The sequence below is a fragment of the Microtus oregoni genome, unplaced genomic scaffold, assembly GCF_018167655.1.
Source record: "Microtus oregoni isolate MIOR12 unplaced genomic scaffold, Mior012 000009F_ref0000495, whole genome shotgun sequence".
Taxonomy (NCBI): Eukaryota; Metazoa; Chordata; class Mammalia; order Rodentia; family Cricetidae; genus Microtus; species Microtus oregoni.
In genome coordinates this window covers 39,276,793-39,300,131 of record NW_024543068.1, presented here as the reverse complement: position 1 = coordinate 39,300,131, position 23,339 = coordinate 39,276,793, and the positions used below count along the sequence as shown (strand labels likewise).

General features: G+C 43.4%; 1 protein-coding gene across 7 annotated transcripts in view; it reads left to right on the top strand.

The window, feature by feature from the left end:
• The window catches only part of Npas3 (neuronal PAS domain protein 3), an 812,903-nt gene that overhangs the window by 692,096 nt on the left and 97,468 nt on the right, over positions 1-23,339 (top strand). For all 7 annotated transcript variants that reach the window (XM_041658773.1, XM_041658772.1, XM_041658771.1 and 4 more), the window contains one exon: positions 2,041-2,215. In XM_041658773.1, the coding sequence (XP_041514707.1) occupies positions 2,041-2,215 (175 nt within the window). The remainder of the gene's footprint in view (positions 1-2,040; positions 2,216-23,339) is intronic.

The window sequence follows — 23,339 nt, the reverse complement described above, 5'->3', positions numbered from 1 at the left end:
CATCAGCACACAGCTTCCTGGATACAATAAGGCATGCTACGACTTAACCTTGCTTAGTATTTCAGAACGCAGCTTCTTGGGAAGGAAGGATCTCTAGGCAAAGCAAGTTGTAGAGACCTGGCTACTTCTCTGTAGAGCTGGTTGACAGGAATATTCAATAACCAGCACCCTAATTATTTCACTGGGTTTTCACCTTTTTGCAGTCTGTATCTGAGGGTTCACAGAAAGATGACAGCAAACACTGGAATGTGCGACAAGTCTGGTCGGACTCCATGTGCAGCGAATGACTTCCTCATATCCACTAATCCCCAAACAAAATAACCATCAAGAAATATTAAAACACACATTTTATTAGTTTCATTTAATTTCTTAATTGCGCCAAGTCAGTTTACCCGTTTATTACCGTGTGAAGTGGTTAGAGGCAAGGCGCACATTAAAGGGATTATTTCCGTGTAATCCCCCCCTCCCAGAGGGTAGGAGCTGATCACCGTGAATCCCGATGCGCTCTCTGTCACAGGACCGAGTGGAGGAGAGTAAGATGATACAGCTCAGTAGCCGAGAAAGACAGTAGGAAAGACTAATCTAATCGCTGCAGAAAGTACCTCATTTTCGGGAAAAGTTGGGCGAGGCTTTTTCGGGAAGAGCTATTACCCAAACTGAATTTTGCCTTCTCTGTTCCTGGTTTTGCCTCTGCTAATTGATAGATGTTGAAGGTGTGTTGCCTGTTAAGACTTTAATCAAATGGTGTCTGGGAGTAGATGTGATCATCTTACAAGGGACTTGCAGTGCTGAGGGTAATAGATCTGAGCGTTCCGCTCTCCGTGACAGTTTATCCTCCCTTCCTTCCCAGCAGGAGAGATTTGGTAGAGTTTAGAGAGATGCTGGCTATCACACAGGAAAGAGAAACGAGGTAGGAAGAGGTTTAGGTGGGAGGGTACATGTCAAGAAACTGGATGCTTTACAAACTTCCATGGCACAAAGAGCTGGCCTGAGCCCGTCTCGCTCAAAGGACAGAGAAACCCATTAGTGACCCAAGGAGAGCTTTCTCATGTCCTGCTTCTGACCTGCCTCCCCCTGCTGCAATACCTACGAGGCAAAACGTTCTGTTAGGAGCATTACAGCTGGCCTCAAGAAGAGATAAAAGTCTGAGCTCTCTGAGAGGTGAAAGGTAAGGCCAGTCCTTTCTGGCACCTTCTGCCTGTACCCCACGCAGTGACCCAGACTCACAGACCCGGTCTGCCGGCACTGAGCTATACAGGTCTCTCTTCCGCTGTTTCATATTCATCCGCTGTACTTGGAGGCAGCCTCGCTCGAAGAGTACACAAAATAAAAACCCTTTTTAAAGCCCTCAAGGAGCTCTGTACCATGTATTTTATTAGATTGAAGGCAAAACAAGCTGATACCAGCAGAAAAAAAATGTCTGCTTCAGACCCCAGCTGACCTCTTTTGCATGGAAAATTCTCCATATGATTACAGAGCTAATGAGTGATATTTAATGAAAACATTAGGCCTTTGCATATATTTGTAAGTGGCACTTTGTACATTTAAATTTACATAGAAATAAGAGGGTATTTTTTTAATCTTAGAAATCTGTGTATTTGAAAGAAAGACTGGCCTGCTATCTCTAGCTGTTTCTGAAATGGTTTTCATACAAAGCACAAACTTCTCAGCATGAAAACTGTAGGTCTCAGTCAATCATCCAGTTGACACCGAACATACAAGTACTTGATGATGCGTGGATAAAACAGCTGAACACAAGGCAGACTTGTCCGCATTTCACAGAACGCTTTGGCCCTATGCAAACAACACTGTATGAGGGGAAAACTGGGCTAAACAATTGCTAAATAAATACATGTGGGAAAAAGAATATCATTTCCCTCCCAAGAATCCTCAAGTAGCTGAAGATGGAGACTTGAAGCCGGAATTGCTGCTGGGGCCCGAGCGTGTTTCCTTTCCGCCTCCGAATCTGCATCCCTGTGCTACTACACTGAACGCAGAAAAGCCCATGACACCTCTCTCTCCATTTCTCTCCCTCTCCAGGTGGAGCTGACAGGAAGCAGCGTCTTTGACTATGTTCACCCTGGGGACCACGTGGAGATGGCAGAGCAGCTGGGCATGAAGCTCCCGCCTGGGCGAGGCCTCCTCTCACAGGGCACCGCAGAGGACGCCGCCAGCTCGGCCTCTTCCTCCTCTCAGTCAGAGACCCCTGAGCCAGGTGGGAATTGGGTTTCAATGTGTTTGCAGTTGGCGGTTGGTGGGCAGGACCTTCGTCGAATGAGTGTGCCCGAGGTCCCCGTGTGGAGAGACTATAAATAGGACGAAGGGTATTTAAGAATTCCGTGCAGCTTTCAACCCCATGCAGTAATTAAATAAGGAAGAGATTTGAAAATAAGGAGACAGTTTAATAAGTGTAATCCAGAGATCTTATTTCAGTTGAACAATGCATCCAGAAGGTCCAAGCGCCTCTGGTTTCTCTTTCAAATTACTAGAAGGAGATCTGCTGGTTTGGAACACCCTCTCCCCTTTATTCTTACACATTTATTTATTATTCAGCAAAAATCTACCCTCTGGCAGAGGCATCTTGAATATTACCTTGTAGAGAATTAAAAGTGTTAGGGATTTGCAGAAATCTTGGTTTCTTTTCTTTTTCTTTTAAGCATCAGAAGGGTACTTGAAAGATGTGAACAGATAAATTAAGGCTAAAAGGAAAACAGAAATGGCTACATTTTCCGCTGCCTTTCCACCCTCAGTATTTAATTAGATCAATTGTATAGAGGAATGAACAGAGGTGACAGCCCTCATTGGGATTCCTTCCAGGACTCTTATAGACTTTGCATTCAGAATGTTCCCATTTTCATTGTGTTGTACTGATGATAATTTAAGTATTAGGGGAAAATCCATTTATAAATTAAACAAAATGACTTGATATCCATCAGTCCCCTAGTTCATCAAGCTGTTCAAACACGGGAAAGATTGGCTAGTCGGCCTGGGTCTTCCGAGAGCGCTGGTAATTAGATCTGCGAAGGATTTATTCTTTGCTGATTGGGGCTTTAAATTAATTGAAGTTCCACATTTGTGGTTTTGTCCTTTTTGTACTTTTTTAGAGGAGATATTTCATATTCTTGTGTGGTGGAGTGCTTGGCCAAGCAGCAGTGGTTTAAATGTTAATTTTTCTCATGAGAAGTTTAAGATTTTTAATGAATCAAGGCCTGATTTCAAGTGCAAAGTTTTATTTGCTTACTTGAGAAGTTATTTTGCACTCTTCAAAGATGCCTGTGTTTGAAACCACTTGATCTGTAGTTCTAAAACAGAATTCGCAACACACAAGCATTGTATTAGAGAGGAAAATGAAAAATGCTGCCTTGAGATTAATATTAAAATGAACTACATATTTCAAGAAAATAATTTGTCCTGTCTAGAACTAATCACAATATGGGTATTCACAGGGAAAAAAAAAGATTGCCTCTTTTGGAAATATTTTGACTCCATATATAGAATCAAATCCATGTTTTCCCATGGAAGTTAGAGCAGGGTGTTCATTATTTATAGTGTTGGTGGGTATCCTCCAGTTAGCTTCACACATGAGAAAGGAAAATGTTTAAGACCGCTCTTTGCCCTTCAAAGTGAAAACAGCCTTCTGGGGGAAGCCATGTGTTCGTTATATCATAGCTCAGTGGCCTTACTGAATGGATATATCAGCGAGATAGTTGACACTGCTTTGCCATTGTTCGGACATCCCTAGCTGTGGGTGCAGGAGAAGCAGCATATGAGAAGGGCTTTGTGTTCATTTGTTCTGAAGATGGATCAGGGAGCCTTGGTTCCTCGTGACCCGGTGGAGAGGAATTTGAGTTTAAAAGCTGTCGTTTAAAGGAAGGTCTTTGGACCGTGGATTCTGTGTCTGTGAGTCACACACTTGACTTCAGGATCTTCCCGGTCATTTAGCACAAATTCCAGCATCAGCAGCAACGCCAACAGGTGTCTCTGTTATCTCCTGGCGTGAAGCTGGTGAGTTAGGAAAGCTGCCCGCCCCTACGGCTGAGCACTTCCTAGCAGAGTTAGCCCTGGCTTGAAGCCCACGTCTCCCATCTCCTTCACTGGAACTTCACGCCGTATCTCAGATGGTGCCCTGCTCCTTACTGTAGACACCCAACTGTGTCATATGAGAGACATCAAGCCCCCCCCCCTTTCTGCTGCTCCCAGGTTAGACCACAGATTCCACAGTCACGCATCCATCTACTGGTGTGTTCCTCAGAACCTCATCACCCACACTATCCTCGTTTGCCTGGATTGTAGTTTGTTGATGACCCTCTAACAGTATACATGCTTCTAGGAACTGAGCACAGCTCTTTAGATGCTTGATGACCGTTTCAAAGAGAACTGTCACCTTTTTGCTTCGGATAATGAGCTCTGTTAATCCAAACCCAAGGTTAAATTGTATGTAGCTGGAAGCCAGATCACCTCCTCCACTCACCTGGAGCTTGCTGTTTCTCCAGACAGGTCTTTAGGGTGGTCTGTTTCCTGAAAGAGACATTGGGAGGAAAAGAAAAGGACAGCCTTTATACTGGCTCTGCTAGGGCTCACAGCAAACCCAGATAAACATTCTAAGGAAAGACGTTTGATAAACCCCACGCCTTCTATAAGACCGTTAATATGCCCAGAACAGCTCTTGGCACCCTGGAGCCCTGTTACTCCTTCTAGACAACTGGAGGCCACATCTGGCCTTCTCAAAGGGCTCACTTCTGCGCCCGTCACCATGATCCTCTCCTTCTGACCTACTCTGTCATTTACGTCAACAACCGATTGAAAGGCACCAACGTGGCCTTCCTGCAGCCATTCCCACTCAACACCCATGAAACTCTGCTTTTCCCCACCACTTAAGGATGAGAGCCCATCAGCTATGTTCTCACAGGAAAGGGCTCCTTTCCTAGATGGTGAATGTGACTCCTGCCATCAGGGAATGCCAACCCATCTTAGCCCTACAGGTCTATAGAAGTTGGTTATTTTCTGGCTTAAAAACACAGCTAGCTTGACTACTCAGATACTGAAAAGCAGCATAGGGTGCTACCTGGGATGAAATATCTCCACTAATACGGACGATTGCTCAAAGGGAATTGCTTTAAAAGAACATGTCAGGCACTATGTCCCAAAGCTGCTTATGATCCCCAACAGCTGAAAGAATTTTAACAAGATTTTCTAATTCTTAATAACATGAGGGAACATTTTTGGAGACTCTTGTTCACTGCCTTGTAATGTTCTAAACTCTGGTGAAGCGCAGATTCCTTTCTATATCCTGTTGGAATTTGGTTGGAAAATGGATATTGATATACGGTTATTATGGAAATGAAAGGACTAGCGGGTAAGGGATATTTCAGGCGCCCTGATGTGTGCAGTGTGGCATTACTAAATGACTGAAATCTAAATAACACTTGGCATTGTGATAAAAGGAAGTCAGTGAGTAAAGCCATTTCCGGGCGGCACCCCTGGGCCACGGTGGGAACTCTGTTTCCATGAGCTGCCAAGCCTCTGAGTCTCCTGTCTTGAATCAGTCTCAAGATTATGGGGGAGGGGAAGCAGGCATCTGTTGACTTGACAGCAAACCCAAATAAATATTTTACCTGCGTACACATTTACAGGTAGTTTAGTAAATATATTATTTCCTTTGGAGAAATCTAAAGTCAAGCATTGGAAAAATAAGTGGGCTGGGCACTCCGGCTTTTAGAAGCCCCGGTTTGCCTGAGCGCCTTTTCTTGGGAGGCATATCGGAATATTCTGGAAGAGACTGCCCTTCACCATCCGGCAGGCAGTCATTTCTCTTCTCCTGCAAGCTGTGACGACATGGGAGCAAGAGCCTCTGTGCACACTGTTGGGATGGTGCGTCTTCACTGTGTAGATCTGCCCGTGCTTCTTCGCTGCTCTTAACAATTCTGCATCTTGGGATTACAAGTCCTATCTTCTTTTCATAAATCTCAATACTGTGCCCTCGGAATGCTTGGTAAACAGAAATGCAGCTTCTCCCAGAAGTCCTGGAGGAACTTTAAAAATTTTCTGTTTTGAAGACAGAATAATTTTCCTAGAGATGTCATAAAATGGTATTTCTACTTGTCCTTGTTAATATAACAGCTTTTAAAATTATAAAATCACTTCAGAGTCATCATGAAACCTTTAGAATATGCAGAAAAGATGGGACGAAGGCCAACCAGTAATATTTAGAAGTAACCACATTTGTACATGGGCACTACACAGCCTTCTAGACTTCCTCTCTTTTCCTGTACATAGGATACCTCCCTGTAGGCATATATACATGGGATATCTTCCTGTAGGCGTATATACATAGGATACCTTCCTGTAGGCATATATACATAGGATATCTTCCTATAGGCGTATATACTTATGATATCTTCCTATAGGCATATATATATGACACCTTCCTGTAGGCATATATATATACATACATATATACATACATATATATATAGTATAACTTCCTGTAGGTATATATACACAGGATATCTTCCTGAAGGTGTGTGTGTGTGTGTGTGTGTGTGTGTGTGTGTGTGTATACATGGGAAGGAAGCTCAGCAGAGTGCGTTGCTTGGCTTTTGTCTTATATGTTTTCCTAAGATCCTGACATCCATCCTTCTGGTAACCTGATTTTTCATGCAACCTCACAAGCATCTTTCTGTATCACATTTCTCTATTTAAACTGAGGTATCCTCTGTCTCAAGCAGTTCACCTCCTATGAGATAGCAATCAGCGCCTGCCTTGGGCCTCTGTCAGGAGCCACAGGCCTGGGTCCTGCTTGGAAAGAACTCAGTGAGGACAAGAGCTTCTTGTAGCTTCCTGGGTGGGTGTGTGTTGGTAGGAGGAGAAATCAATACACCACTAGGATTCAGAGAACTTAGCAAAACATACGAGACAGTATTCGGTGAAGGATAGCTATGGTAGCATTGCTTACCACTGTTGTCTAAAACATCGGCTACCGTGTTTTCTCTCAAATTTCAGGTAGAATCTAGTGTACACCATAGGCTCAGAAGGTAACCAATGGTCTAATCTCAGTGCCCACAATGCCTCTTCTATGACCTGAAGGCTGTAAGGGATGGAAAAACAGAGCAGAGAGTGTTTGTCTAGATGGAAATGACCTGCATTTTCTGTGCGTATCTCAATGCCATGGTAAATTTGATCAACTCCTCAGATTATAGAACAGGGACTTAAATCCTAATATGACTGGAGGATTTTCAAAAAGGTGAGAGAAGTAGAGAAGCAAATGACAAGATCACAAAAAAAAAAAATACAAACTTATCCAAAGATCAGGTCAGTGTTTTACTGGTTGGATGTGTGTGGATTATTGGCCATCTGGTTTGGATAGGATTTTTTGCTTTTTTCGGTTTGAATTAGTTTGGTTCTTATCGATGAACTGAATTTAGACATTGGACAGGGGAGACCATCTCAGTAACCTCACATCCAGCCCCAGTCCCCAGACAATGTGACTGTATCCACAGCACTGTCTGCTATACTGCAAATGTCAAACAGAAGGTGTAATGGATTTAATATTAGCGCTAGCCAAGGTGTTGAGGGAGCTGTTAATAATGTCACTCCAGTTATTGATCTGAAGCCTTTAAAAATCAGAGCAAAGCGAGAGATCCTGTGCTGGGGACAGGCACCTGTGAGTGGTTTTTATTGCCGATCTGTTTCTACATACAGAGGGAAGGCTCCGGAATTGTGTTATTGCCATTAATCTGTGGGCGATAATTTTGGAGTTCTTGTATGGTAAGATAATATCGTGGGGACCGTCCTGAATGTTAATGATTAGAACAAGCCCTTGTAGCCATAAGCAAATCTCACGTCTTGCGTGATGACTGCAGCCACACAATAGGGTCCTAGCACAGTGACAGAGCTGGAGCCCCTGGAAGTGTGCACAGAAACTCTGCGGCACTCTTCATAAGACAACCCCTGGCACGACCATGTTAAGATGGAAATGGATTTTGTCCCTGCAGTTAGGGACCTCTTCAGGAAGTCAATCCTTCCATTTTACTGGCAATAAAATCTGTATGCAATAAAATCCCCATTTTCGATAGTCCCAAACTAATAAGTGAAATCAAAAATTCTAATTTATATTGAATGTTTGTCAAACTATAAATATGCATTTAATTCCTTTCCCGTTTCACTCAGCGTAAACAGAGATAAATCCATCAACTGGTGCGGTCCAGTCCTCTCTGCTGGACTGAATATGAAGTGTTGTAACTGGAGCGCTAACATTTAACATTAGGAGCACATTCATAGTCCCTAACCTTACCTGTCACCTGTTAATTCCCAGGTGCCCATGCACACAACAAGCATCATAGACACACCCCAGCAAAACTAATGATTTAGTTTCCCAAAGAGATCAACATGTTGGGATAAGTTGAGCTTCTTGTACAAAATTATATCTCCAATATGATTTCTTATTTTTAACCATGACATTGTTATTTCAAAATAAAATCTAATTTGTCTTCGTGGCAGAAGTCCTTCATAAGCTCAGTACTCGAGAGGAACAGAGTTTTTGAACGTTTCAGGCCAGTGAGGTCTGTTTGGTGAGAACAAGGCTGGCCTAGGTTATACAGCACCTCATCTCCGAAGAAAGGAAATGAAAACAGCAGCCAGTGCTTTGACTGGGTACTGGCTAATGTACTTGCCAAATTTAGAGGCATTCCCTTACAAAAAAAAAAAAAAAAAAAAAAAAGAAAGAAAGAAAGAAAGGCAGGCTCCTTGATGGAGTACCATTTTTTCCCTGCAGAAGTCAGGCTTTTTGTTGGTTGGTTGGTTGGTTTTTTTCGAGACAGGGTTTCTCCGTAGCATTGGTGCCTGTCCTGGAATTAGCTCTTGTAGACCAAGCTGGCCTCGAACTCACAGAGATCCTCCTGCCTCTGCCTCCTGAGTGCGGGGATTAAAGGCATGCACCACCACCGCCCAGCTCATTTTTAAATGTCACTTTTATCTCCAAGTAAGCCAAACAAGACCACCTAGAACACACCACCAAAGGGAACATACCCTGCCCTGCTCTGCCCCGCCCTTTTCTGGCAGTCAGACATAGGCCCACCTACCACCTTAATTGTGTTTGCCCACGCTGTGCTGCTTATCAGCCCATGGTATGGACACTTGCGAAGCTGACTTATAATTTCAGAATCTTGCCAAGGGCAAGTAAAGAAAAATAAATCAAAATATTCTTAATATTCTTCCCACCAGGCCCTTCTGGCCCGCACTTCCTGAGGGTCACTCTTGCAGGTCAGCACTGGGGACAGACATCCTTTGGGACCTGGTACTGGGACTTTGAAGTCAGTGTTCGTGATCCCTTCCCACAGAAGACAGTCTCCCTTCCATTCGAATCGCAACTCTAAATACCACTCTGGAACTAACTTTCCCTTCCAAAGTTGATGTGTGTGTGTGTGTGTGTGTGTGTGTGTGTATACATGGCTTTTATGAAAATTAATACAATGGTATTTTCAGGGTCAATTTTATTAACTAACAGAAACAAAGACCAAAAAAAATAAAATAGATTTACTCAGTGTATCCCTGTGTATAGTCGCATGTATGTTTACATGTATATCTGAATGTGTATTTGTATGCATGCATATTTTCTCCTAAAGCAACCTAGTAAAAAGGTTTAGGAAATCAATTCTTAAACCCATTTTTCATAAGTTCCCTTAAATAGCTTTCCAGGTTGTAATTTTTACTTCCATTTACCTATAATGATGAGGGGTACATTTCTCAAGTTTCTAGAATGGAACCTAATACAAGTTGTTAATGATGACATGTTGTGCCCATTTAAAAAAAATGTGGATGTCTTTGTCACTGGATAATTAAAAATTATAGATTCTACAGCTGTTGCTTTGAAGAAAGCACAGGTTATTTGCTTTTAATACATATCACTGCACAGAAATTTCATCCCTGTCCAAATTATACCGTTCTGAATTCTTCATCTGCACTAAACAGCAGCCGCACAAAGGATCAGTTACCTGGCATTGACTGAGCTTTGCAGGGTGCACACACCAGAAGAGGCAGAACTGGCTGGAAACCATTTCCACCCCTAGTGAGCAATTTACTCATGATTGCTCGGGGAAAATACTGGAAATATTGCTTCTGTGTAAAGTTTGCAACTTCCAGTTGTCAGCTCTTTGCCAAGCAGCTGTTCCCAAGTGTAGCTTTTGTGCACAATCCGCTCTGGCCACTGTGATCATGGTGGCATGCCTACCCTGCTTTGGTATATGAAGAGCAGAGCAATGCTAATTACAGGAGATAATTCACACGGTATTCCTCGGAGGCAGGTCAGTGTGCTACCCTTGTTCTACGGCTGGGGGGAAGTGATAGAAATTCTAAGTGGCTTGCCCCAAGCCACGCAGGTTAGGTTTAGCAGCCAAGATTAAAAGAAAGGGTGCAATATTAATGTTGAAGTAAGTGGGGAGCCAGGGAATAGATGGGGGGAAATGAGATGGCAACATGGTAGGAATCAAACCAGAGGAATTTTCTCCAAAGAGATTCGAAGTCCAAAGAGAAACCTAATTACCCCCTTATACATATTATACATATACATACGTATACACTGAGCTAAAATACTTTTTAGTAATAGAGTTTCTTATTAGGGGAAAATCCACCTAGTATTTTTTTTTTTTTTTTTGCTTTCATGTCTGCAATGAAAAAAAATTTTTTTTTTGATTTTTCGAGACAGGGTTTCTCCGTAGCTTTTGGTTCCTGTCCTGGAACTAGCTCTTGTAGACCAGGCTGGCCTGGAACTCACAGAGATCCACCTGCCTCTGCCTCCCGAGTGCTGGGATTAAAGGCGTGCGCCACCACCGCCCGGCTTGCAATGAAAATCTTAATTCCACAGTGAACATATGAACAAAACATAGGCAAGATTCAACCCGTGTTCCACGTTCACTGGGTGACCCCAGCCAGGAGCGCAATCAAATTGTGTGCTGTCAAAATTGTGTGTGCAGCTTGATTCTGCCTCAGCCAGTGCTGGGCATGGATCTGCAACTTCCTTAGCCCCTTCCTTCCAGGACAAATCACCAAGGCAGGCTGAGATAGACAAAGGACAACAGTGTCCCTCAGGAGATGGACATGGCTGGGAGGTATCTTCTGCTAATGAGATACAATCCTGGTTCCTAAGGACCCTCTAGAAACAAAACCCAACTTCTGCTGGTTGACAGCATCAGAGCTGGGGGATGGGGGAAGCTTAAGTCTTTTCTTTAGCTATTATTAGCCAGAGTGAAATTTCATTCAAGATATAGACACATTTGGCAATAGAGATAGTGTAGATTACTCAACAATTATTGATTGAATATCAAGTTTCAGACGTTATATGAAATGCTGAGGATACAAAGATACAGTCCTCTGCATCCCAACAGCTGACCATTTTGTGGTGGGAACATATGAGATCATTACACAGAGCATGCGTGAGGAGAAGGCAAGCAGGCACGCGAGTATTATGAGAGGGGCGGCATTGAAGCACGCCTTGGTGGACCCTGACTCTCAGAGGCTTTGCTCACTGTTACCAGAGTCCATGTTTGCTTCTGCTCCCTTCTCCCATCAGGTGACTTGACCTAAGGCTGCGAGGGGCATGGGTCTGAGAGAATGTGAGTCCCCTTGAGTTGCTACTTTTAGAATGCAGAGAGAGATTCTGAAAGGAGGGAGTCCCCAGACCTCCTTCCTTTCGCCCTACATGGGCCTCTTTTACAAACTGAGAGGCAGGAAATCCTGACTTGCAAAACCTGTACTGACCCTGGGGTTTTTCCACCTGAGGCAGAGCTTTTGCAAGTAGTGTACCAATAATAAAAGCTATTTAGTGATGCCATTAAAATGCTTTGCCCCCATAGTCCAGTTTTATAAGAGGCTCCATTTCTAAGTAGTGTTTATATTTCTCAAAATGGTTTCCAAATGACCCTTGCTGGGCAGTTACTGAGCATACAAGAGGAAACTAGTCATCCTTCTGAGATGGAGTCACAGTGAACAGCCAGTGGGAAAGAGAAGATGCTGCTGTCTTGTGCAGTTGTATCATAAGAGAGTAATGAGCTTTGACTAGACGGAATAACGTCCCTACCCTATTGAAGAGACTATTGTGTCAGCAGAGACAGACTATTCAAGACACTCACCCTACAGGGCACAGTGGGATGAGGGTGTTGCATTGTGGGGGCAGAAGGAGAGCCCTGCCTTCCCTGATAAAGTAAAGGTACATTTTATCTACAATGGTGCCAGAGCATGGAGCACCTAAGGTGCCATCATGACCCCTCTAAGATTAGTGCAAGAAGTTCTAAGTCTCACTCATTAAAGCAGTGGCCCATTCACATGTTTTATGGCTTAATAATAATATTTTAAAGTCCCAAATTTAGAAACCCCCTCTCTTATAGGTTGGATTCTACAAGTCCCGATGGATGCTGAATTCCTTGTGTAATATAGCTACTCATAGATGCAGAATGCCCAACCTGTGCCTGTCTCTCTGCCAAGCCTAGACTGTGCATAACACAACCCAGTTCGTCACGAAACACTATGAAGACGGTAGTCTTGTTTCTCCCATTTTACAAATGGATTATAGGAAAAGAGGACTGGTTGAATGGTGGTGGTGCACACCTTTAATCTCAGCACTCAGAGGCAGGCAAATCTCGGGGTTCACGGCCAGCATGGTCTACAGAGTGAGTTCCAGGCCAGCATGAGTCACACAGAAACTCAGTCGAGAGAGAGAGAGAGAGAGAGAGAGAGAGAGAGAGAGAGAGAGAAGGGGGGTATGGGAGTTTTTTTGTTTGTAGAAGCCTTAAAGCTAGTAGGTGGAAAGTCTCTAATTTGGATCTGAACACCCACTACTAACCGGGTAGCAAAGTGAACCTCTAGAGCCTACCTGAAACAGCTGTCTCCTGAGGTCGCCAGCTGGGAGTGCTGACTAATTCCTTCCTACTGAATAATCTTGCCTGCCACATGGATAACTTGGATTCACAGCACTTGATACTACATTATTTTTCCAGGAATGTTCGGCATAGTTAACTAGAGAAAGCTGGAAACAAAGGAAGTCATTTACGAGGCCAGCTCTGTAGCGCCAGCATGTGGGGAAGTAGAACAGACTTCCTAAGAAAACATGCAAAGACAGCAAGGATGGTTTGGAGTTAAGGGAACACTCAGGGAAAAGCAGAAAGCCACCTTATGTTCAGTACCTAGGCAGGCGCTTCCGGTAACTACTGATACACTAGACAAGTCTTAGGCTTTCGTATGTGATTCCTGATCACATATGTTGGAAGAATGCCAACAGCCCACTTCCATTTTTTATCAGTTGGTATCAAAATCTTAAAACATTTGGAAATTTAAACTATTACGTATGCTATCAATCCTGACATACTAATATATAAACTCCTTGTCTATTAAAAGCTGATTCTTTTAATGATTTGTCAAGTACCATCCTTTGGCTCTAGAACATAACAGTATTGATAAACAGATGGTACCAGAAGCTAGTGGACTTCTACTCTCTTTTCTGTCCTCTTTTTATTGAGTAGAGTATGCTGCAAGGGGATCCAAAGTTTAAAAATAAAATTAATTGATACATAAAATGAATTACATTGTCATTTTATGGACAATACTTTGTATTTCACAGACCTGATATAAAAGTAACACAAGCCTGGACCAATGAGATGGCTCAGCAAGGTGAAGCCACTTGCCAGAGTGTCATCCCAAGGGCCCACATGGTGGGAGGAGACATGCATGCACTCACACACATGCACACACCATGCTCACACAAACTTCATGCACACGTGTGTGCACACACGTGCAATACATATACATACATGGAAACGTGTGTGCATGCACACACACACGGAAAGACAGAATTAATTTTATGTTAATAACACAAGTCTACAGCCACACAATAAGACAATCACTGTTTCTTTCAGCCCTTCATCTCTGCATAAATTCCATCACGAGTTTCCGTGGCCACGGGATTGGCTTTATACTGATTAGGTCTTCACCAAAACTGTCTCTGCTCTCCAAGAACTCCCATTCTCAAGAGCCCACATCAAAGAGAGCCAAGGTCCCCACACTCTGAGTAGCAGGTTTGCAGTGACCCAGTTGGTCATCTCTGCTTCCTAAAATGTGTCGCCCTCAAATTGTAACTGAGAATTTCAAAGCCAGATTCCTTGTGACTATAAGAACAAAAAGGGTCCCACTGTTGAGCAGTGAAGAGAAACGGCCTCCTGGTTATCTTTACCCTGGAGATTAGCAGTCATTGACTTGATGAAGATTTCACATTTTTATGATATGCCTGCCTATTGTTTTAGACAACTCTTTCCCAGAGTTTCAACTGTATTAGTCTGTCTGTCACTGCTGTGACAAAATCCTAACAGAGGCTAAAGTTATAAAGAAAAGGAGTTTGTTTAGCTCAGGGTTTATATAGTGAAAGCCAAAACAGTGTGGCTTTAAGTTCTGACAAGAGCGCCTCTTGGCTGTATCACTTCATGGTAGATGTCAAAAGTAGGGAATGGCGGGGATGGAGAAACCACATCTCCAAACGGAAAGTCAGACTCATCATTCCAGCCCAGCCTCCTCCAGCCCACGGGCATGACCGAGGCAATGAGATGCCTCTTCACAGCCTACCACCTCCCTCAGCACAACATGGACTAGGGCTGGACCACATTCAAACCATAATCAGTCTTACAACCCCCCCGGAAACACATGAGTAGCCACTTGTGGTCTTTCAGCTAGCTGGATTCGGCTCTTCTTCCAAGGCCTTTGTGATACAGGCAGGGGTCACAGATGGGCCACATCTTTGAGGCTCTCTTCATCCATAAGTAGCTATCATCAGTGCTTAGGGGCCCATCAAGCTTCCCTAGAAGCAACACTAGTATCTCCCTGAAGATGTTTTAAGACTGACCTATGCATTCCCGAATCCATCTTTTGTTGTTCAGTGTTAGCCTTGGATCTACAGGCGCTCGGATTCTTTACCCTACCTCCATCCCCTTCATTTATATAAGCAAAGCATCAAGATGGCTGGTGCCCCACCCATGGTAGCAATAGGCCAGTAGAGATAAGCGTGAAGCAGATCCTGGCTACCCAGAGAAGTGCGACAGTCATCGCCGGTTACTGGAGGTTCTCTGTTCTATCTGTACCAACATAATTAAACTGCACTTTGTATATTATGGGCTTTTCTCTATAATCCAGTCTGGGAGCTTGCACATTGCCCTAACAACTGAGAGCCGACAACATATAAAGATGACATTTTAGGGCTGTCTTTCTGCTGTTGCTGTATCAACCACACACATGTAAATGTGTGAATCTTGGAACCCAATGTCCTGTTTCTATCTTCAAACCCTGGATCTGTCACTTACTAGATGTATGGATGGCCTTGAGTAAATTAATTAAATTATATGTGCCTCAGTTTCCCCATTATAAAATTTGAACCCTCTGCTCTAGATTGGATACTGGACTAGGAATAATTTCCATTTGATTTTCTCTTCAAATGCGTTAACATACTAGCATCTTGTGAGGGCGTAATGAATCAACCAGGTAAAATACTGGGTATGATATGTAGTATGCAGTGAGTAGCATCATTAATTCTGTTGAACTAAGCATTCTGTTACCTACTTGATTCCTTAGGGAAGGGATGGAACCATGTGCTTGCTACCTGATTTAAGGGGTTTAGATTCCACAAGAAGCACACAATACCGGGGGGGGGGGGGGTTGCCTCTGAACACCTATCACACACACCCTACATGGAGCCCGTTGGTAAGAGCTTTAGGGAAGAGGAAGACTCTTTTGGAAACAGAGATTTCTCTGCTCCCCCTGTTTCTGCAATGCAGTGGCTTGTTTTTATAGATCCTCACATTAATACCGTAGTGGGTTTGGATTTATTTTATCTATTCTATGTGTATGAATATATAGCCCACATGTATTTATATGTATTACATGTGTCCCTGGTGCCCAAGAAAGTCAGAATCTAATCCCCTGGGACTGTAGTGATGGATCCGTTTAAGCTGACATGTGAGATCTGGGACTCGAACCTCTGCCCTCTGCTGCGCTGTCTCCCGGGCCATCGCGCTCAGTTGTCTTAAAGCATAACTGAGGTGCTCTCAGAACTCCATGCCACAATTCCTGGATTCTACACCAGCTTTGCCGGCTGGTGCCCTTCCGAGGCCAGCTCCCATGCTGCCTAGGTCTGTGGAATCAGTCTGGATGCTGGTCTCCTTACGTGGGCAGCTTCCAGCCTGGCACTCTGCTTATGACCTGATGATGTGGCTGGTGCCTAGCACATATGACGTACTTGATTGACACTTTCCCTTTTTATCTGGCTGGACCATTGTTGTGGAACCCCAGCCACCGCACGGACGGTGCTTCACAAAGGACTGAGCGACCCAGAGGCAGATTTAGACTTAAAGTTTCTCCTACTGTCAAATCAGATTTCAGGAAGCCTGCTGGAGAGTGGGATGGGGGCTTGGGATTGGCTTGAACTTTAAATAAATCAATTTATTTTGTGTGGGAGGGCCTCGGTTCATCACTAATCTTGAGAGCTGAAATGAATGTTGATCTGGTAGAATGCTTCTGCAAAAGCTAGAGAGATGCCCGGCGTCCTGGCCATAGGTACTATATCTGGACTTAAATAAATACATTAAGAAACTCATTTCACATAGGCCACCAGGCAGTCATGAGATGTTAATGACTTTTAGTCACTGCCAACCTGGACAAAATTCAAGCCAATGACCTCGGGGTGAAAGGCTCCGTATATCCCATTACCAGTCCCCCGAGGCATCCAGCCGCCCTGACAAGGTATTTCATCATACTGAGTCCAGGGCAGTCCAATAGTCCAAATTCCTGTACCATCAGGAAATCTTCTTCTATTTAAAACTTAGGAAAAGCGCATCAAAGCATAAAACCTAATTCCTCAAATGAAGGAGCAGTTGCAATTGAAAAACAACAACCAAAAAAAAAAAAAAAACTTTTGGAATAAGGGAGACGTGGGTGCGCACACATGCGCGGTCTGGAACGCTGCTCTGAGCAACAAGACTTCCCGTCATGTTTATTCCAGTGCACATTTGAATCTCCCTCTAAACAGGAGCCTGGCACATTTTGAAGTCCCATTAAAAAAGTCATTAGTTTGGGTTTAACATTTGTACAAAACTGATTGGTTAAGCCCGTGGTGCCTGCTCTCCTGGCTTGTCTTTAAGTGTCATAAATAAATGGCTTCAGTGTCCCACAAGACAAATGTTCTTTAATCATCTAATGCGCTCATTTATCCTAAGCCCTAACCTTAGTCCTAAATTAAGTCTGTTGCGAAAACATAACTTCATCTAAGAACACCCATCAATCCTCCATGGTTTTGATAAGCACCTTTTAAAAACATAAACAACCAGACAGTTGTCAATCTGGGTGAAGCCCGGGCCCATCTAAAAGGCATTCAACCAGCAGTTGCATTTTATGGCCACACCACCAACGGAATTACCAACTAGAGCAGGCTGGGACCTTTGCTGGGACATCTATACTTGGAAATTGGGGGCTGTGGGGTGGGACCTAGTGTACAAGAATGTAAAGCAAACCAGGACAGACGAAAGGTAACCCCCTTTTCATACCAGACACAGTTGGGGTTTACTTGTTCTGAGAAAATATTAATAATTTTGACATTAAAGTTTCATGATCACATATTTAGTAAATTGCATGCCATGCCTTTGATTCATTTTCATTTGCTCATGGTCCTAAAAGTCTGTCAGAGAACCTGGCTGTTCAGAGCTCAGACATGGGTAATGAATGCAGAAATGTCTGGTGCAGGAAGACGCGACGTGAGAGTGGGAACCCTTGACTAAATGGAGTACTCAATACCTCATAACTAAGAATGCCTAGCGCGCTGAAATCTTCGTTCTGATGGGTAGCCCGTTTAATTCCAAATTCATTCTTCGGCCTTTCATTTGCAATGGGGTCCTTCCACAGTGGAGCGAGCAAAACACGCCTGGTTTTGTCTCCTGTACTGGCTTTCTTGGATCCTGCAAACTAATGGCCACGGAACCCCATGGGGTTGTGGGGTGCTCCCCTCCCCCACCCCTAACTGGGGCTTTAAAATTTTTTTAATAGATAAGAGCATTCAGCAAATAGCTACGTTGAGAATAAACTTAAAAATTATCACCAGGGCCCTTCCTCTGCCATAATTTGTCAAATCTGCTGATAGGGAGCAAATTCTATTCATAAAGATTTTATTTGGGGGGGGGAACCTCTTGTGATTTGGTAGCAATTCAATTATAGTTTTGGGAGATAGTGAGCCCAGAGAGGGAATCCAGACTGACAAGAAATATGACAGGACAGTTACAGAGTGTTTATGCAATTAAACTTTCCCTGACAATACCTGCAGAATGATGAATGCGGGGGCGGAGGTGTGCGAGCGCAGGCAATGCCCCGCAAGAATTGCCCATTTTTCATTATTATACAACTGTTCAGATCTTTCAAGAGCAGCCTGAAGTGGGGTGGGAGAGGGAGTGTGGTTCTGCAGCATGTGAACCAAACGCCCCCCCCACCCCCACCCCCACCCCTCCCTCTGAGGGGGGTCTCGATATGCCAGGTGATAAAAAGAACATCTATTTTAGAAAAATGTTTCAAAAAGATTAAGATTTACCCCAAGCTTGACATATATTAATTTTGGGTACCAAAGGAGGTTTTTATTCTTTTTTTTTTTCTGCCCGCAACTTTAGATCACTCCCCCAACTGATAGACCCGTGCATAATTAAACTGCGGGGTTATTCATTTTATGCAATCAGGTGCAGAGGGCACTTGGAAAGTAGGATTTTACTGATGGTCGATTAAGAAAGAAAGGAGAAACTTGAAAGCCTTTTGTAGAGATCCGCAACAGCTTACGGGAGAGATTAATTTGGTTGGGCAGAGTCAGTGCTACCTGCCTCGGTCTTCTGAGGGTTCCCGGCATCAGGAGAGTGGGGTGTCTCCAGGGTCTCTAGGAGACCAGAAGGAGCACCTCAGATTGGTGACAGTATTGGGGATCTTAATTTGAGACCTCAGTGTGGGGGTGTGGTTTTTATTTTTTCAAGTATAAATATCCTGATATCTTGATCAAATGAAAGGAAGACAAGAAAAAGGAGCTGCTCTCCTGTGTGGTAGCCCTGAGGCCTGAGGTAACTGCGCACGGAGCCAAGGGCCCAGGGCTTGGCTGACTCGTTGTGTGTGGAGGTGAGGAAGGCAGCAGAGCCAGCCTGTGTATGACAAGGGTGCAAAGGGTGGGAGCAAAGGGGTACGTTTCCCTTCGTGTGTGCACGTCTGTTTAGACTAATGAGATTTACGTGGGGAGGAGAAATGATTTCCTATTCAGGCCATCATTCATTGCTGTGGTACCTCTGGAAAGCAGCTTTTGATGGCGATGTTTTGATTTTGCTTTTGTTTTTAATGGTTGACATTCCCATTAGCACTCCCATCCCTTCTGGGGACAATTCCGCTTAGAGAAATCTGGGGCTTTCCATGGAAAATTTCAGTTGTGATGGCAGGCCCCCATCCATTTCAGACCCTTTGTTGGGGTCTGGGCTGCGAACTGCAGCTGCATATACACCTCCATGACTGCTCTTCGGGACCAGATTCTGTGCGCCCACGGGGAAAGTGTTATAAATCTAACTCACACCTGAGACTTCATTTGTATGGTCCCGTCCCTCTGTAGAATTCAATGAGACAACTGGTCACCTCAAAAGCAGCAAAACTCTTCCAGCCTTATTAATTGTGCAAGAAGTCAGTTGCCTGGACAGTCCTATCACTGTGACCCTCTGAGAAATCGCTATATCCCGAAGTCTGAAAATTAATTTTTATAATCATTTCTCTTGCCAAAAAAAGCTGTATTCTGTGATAGATATAAAAAACCTGCTTTCATCAGATGTGATTTTTTTTAATGTGCACTAAAATTGATAGTTAAAAATATTGTTTTCACATTACTTAGGTGTTAAAATTACACGGTGGTGTTCCTTTATTTTCAGAAACCAGACCTAATCCTGTTAATTCAAAGTGAATAACAAATAGTACTAAGACTTTTTCCCAAGTTGTTACGTTCATTCAACCTGCTTGTGTTTTCTTCTTCATCATAATTATTTCCAAGTCAAATCTGCACTGATTTCCTCACGGACCAGCGTACCTCCGACTAACTTAAAGAATTGAGCTGGGATAATTCACACAATTCCTCGGGGGTCATGTTCACTGTTTTTTTTCAAGGACATTTTTATTACAAAGCTGATGAAATTTGCATATTAATTCATTTCTTTCAATTTTTTAAGATTAAATGTTGTCAACATGTATCAGTGCAAGGCCCCGACCGTGCTGATGAAATGGGTCAGTCAAGCTTGAACATTCCGAGTAATGCTGCCATCTGCAGCCCCCTCGCCCCTGGTGGCGCTCCGTGCTACCACTGCAACTTGATTAAAGAAAGTTTTATTCAGTGCAGGATATTAAAACATTATCTAAGAAATGATATGGGCTAGTCCTTCCATCTACCCAGAAAGTATACTTGACAACAAAAGGGATCCAAAGAGATCCTTGCTGGCTGGGAGTTAGGGTTGTGTCCATCTTAATTAAACTGCGCCCCCAAAGCCCCCAAAGCTTTCAATTGGGTGGAAGGAACTTGGCAGGGAGGGGACTTGAATTTAACAAAAGAAGACGTCATATTTAAACTGTGGGCAAAAAGTGAGAGTTTGTGCCATTGACAGGGATACGGAATAACCTCCTTTCCTCCCAGTAACCCAAGGCGTGAACCCGCCTGTCCTGCTATGAAGCTAAAAGCATTTGAATTTCCTGGACAGGTCTAAAGCCGGCACAGAATGGCACTGCTGTGTTTCCATGGGGCTCTGTTTCTGTCCACATGCCCAGCTTGAGCCTTGAGCTGCATCGATTTATCCAGCTCCAAGACAACCCAAACACACACTTCCATCAGGTGCTCTCGGACAGCCAGACCCTTCAGCGGTTCCCTGCCTTTCGTGTCAGCTGCAGTGACCCTTCCAGACCATGTCTTTCTCTGTGCCTGTTTCTGCCCAAAGCCTCTTTGGAGTGTACATTATGCCATTAATAGATTCCAAAAGAAATTTTCCTTCAAAGGAGAACGTTGGCCGCTTTTGAATTTGGGTAGCAAGGCATCCTACGTTAACATCTTGTCTTATGGCCACCCAACTCCATCTCTGCAGGCAGTGGCTACCTCCAGGAACTTCTGTAGTTGTTCACAATACATTGTTTTTAAAAACATTTGCTTTTAATATAACTTATATGTAAATATTATCACAAACTAAATGCATTAGAGACTCCAGTTTTGAAGTTGTTCACCTGCAGTAATACAAGCTCACTGTTGAGTCCCTAATGTATCTAAATTATGATTAGGTAGAAAGGTTTGTTTCCTGAAGTGAAATAAAATATAGTGCCTCTTATGAAGGGAACCGCAGAAAGAGAGAGCGGTCTCAGGAAGGGTTTTCTCTTGATTTTGAATTAAACTCCAAAACTCATATTAGATTGAAAAATCAAAAATCAGACTTCACATTGTCGAGTTGGAAAATGTCAGATATGAAATATTTAAACTGTGGAATACAGTCTTCGACTTTGGGTTATAAAACTTTAATTTCGTGAGTTGGTAGCACTCCAATAGTTCAATATTTTTAATTCTACAAATCCATGTTTATTAACTTTCAAAGTTTAAACAGTATCACCAAGTCTATTGAAACTAAATTAGTCTGACTGTGGGAGCTATAGGGTAGCTGGAATTTGTTTTCTATTTCTACATAAGTGACAGAGACAAAAGAAAGAGCAAATAAAAAGAATTGATTGCCACAACAATCCCTTCTTATAATTTCCAAATGACCTCAAACACAAGCTGGTCATTACCTCCAGCCCTCAGACCACACACTGTTGGCCAAGATTTTCCTGTGCAAGTCAAGTGGCGTTTAATGCAGGCTGGTCTTGTTAAAGTGGCGGCCATCATATTATTGTTGAGAAATCACCCATGTTCTCCCCCCACAAAATAGTCTTGCATTCTTTTCGTCTCGTGTGGAAAATGTGAACCCTCTACCCTGACCACAGTTTTAATGCCTTTTACGGCCATGTCATGACTGCTTGCAAAAGGCAGAGATGATTCTTCATCTCCCTCCAGTGAGCGCTCTCTTCTCATAACTCCTCCCAGGGCTTCAACTGTGTCCTAGCGATTACATGACAAGTGGACCCTTGGCTAATTTTTCAGTACTTCTACAATGCTTCCTTTTTGCTAAGTGAAACACCTCAAGAAAGCCAGCTGTGTATTATATGAAGAACACTAGATGGGGAGGCTAGGGCTCCCATCACACTCAGCTCCTGGTTCAGTCTCTCCTGGGTGGTGTGGTTTGCCTTAAGCATGTATTCAAACCCTTTTATCCCCTTCCCCATCCACAAAATGCAACCAGTATTTACTCACAGGTTGCTGGAGCCATCAAAATAATAATAATAATAAACATGAAAGTGCTTTATAAAAAAAGTATTCCCTTTAAACACCTTGAAAGGCTAAATGCAATGCATAAATAGTATAGCACCAGTCTTTGTGGGTTATCTTGTGATTTCTAGACTCTAGTAGGTGAGCAGTGGCGGCTTGTATTTGTACATTCCAATAACATGTCCATAGCAGCGGCTGTCGACTTTGGGATCCAAGTTAGATTATCCGACACAGTTCTGATGAAATCCACTCCCCCACCTAACTTAATCTGTAGATAATTTAGTTTGCTGCCAGTGAAGGAAAGTGCATTTGCTCTGAACCCAAACTCCTGGTTGCCAGCAAGAAAATTCAGTCTGCTTTGTTTATTGCTTTTGTTTCATATATAATGTATATGACTCCGTGGTGATTTGTTCAGGGGAGAGAAGCTCAGGGGTTACACCTGCATCTCAAATCCCCTGAACATATGCTACAAGAGCATTACTTACTTCCGAGTTACCCAAATCAACTTCAAGTACCAGGCTTCTCTCCCAGGAGCTATTTTCTCTGCCTGTGTATACGCTTACAGCCATGTTTCTTTTTTAATGATACAGTCACAGGTGGGTCTTTCCTGGGCTTTAGCACGCCGTGCCTTTCTTTCATTTCAAGTTTCTGAAATCGCCTACTTGCCTGGTAGGGTCCAAAGTCCTCTGAGTTAACAATGCCGAAGACTTACCCGAGTAAAATTCTTATGGCCATCCCCTGAGCATCCATAGACCTAGAGACACTGCTGAAGGTTTTCTGAGATTTCTGTGTCATCTAACTAAACCTGAGTCCCCTGCCTGACTTCCAGCAATTCTACTCGAATTCTAAGTGAAATTTGTCCTTGGGGAGCTTGGGATCTTATAGCCAGAAAACTAGAGGGTATCGTGGGGAGGTGGTTGAGCTT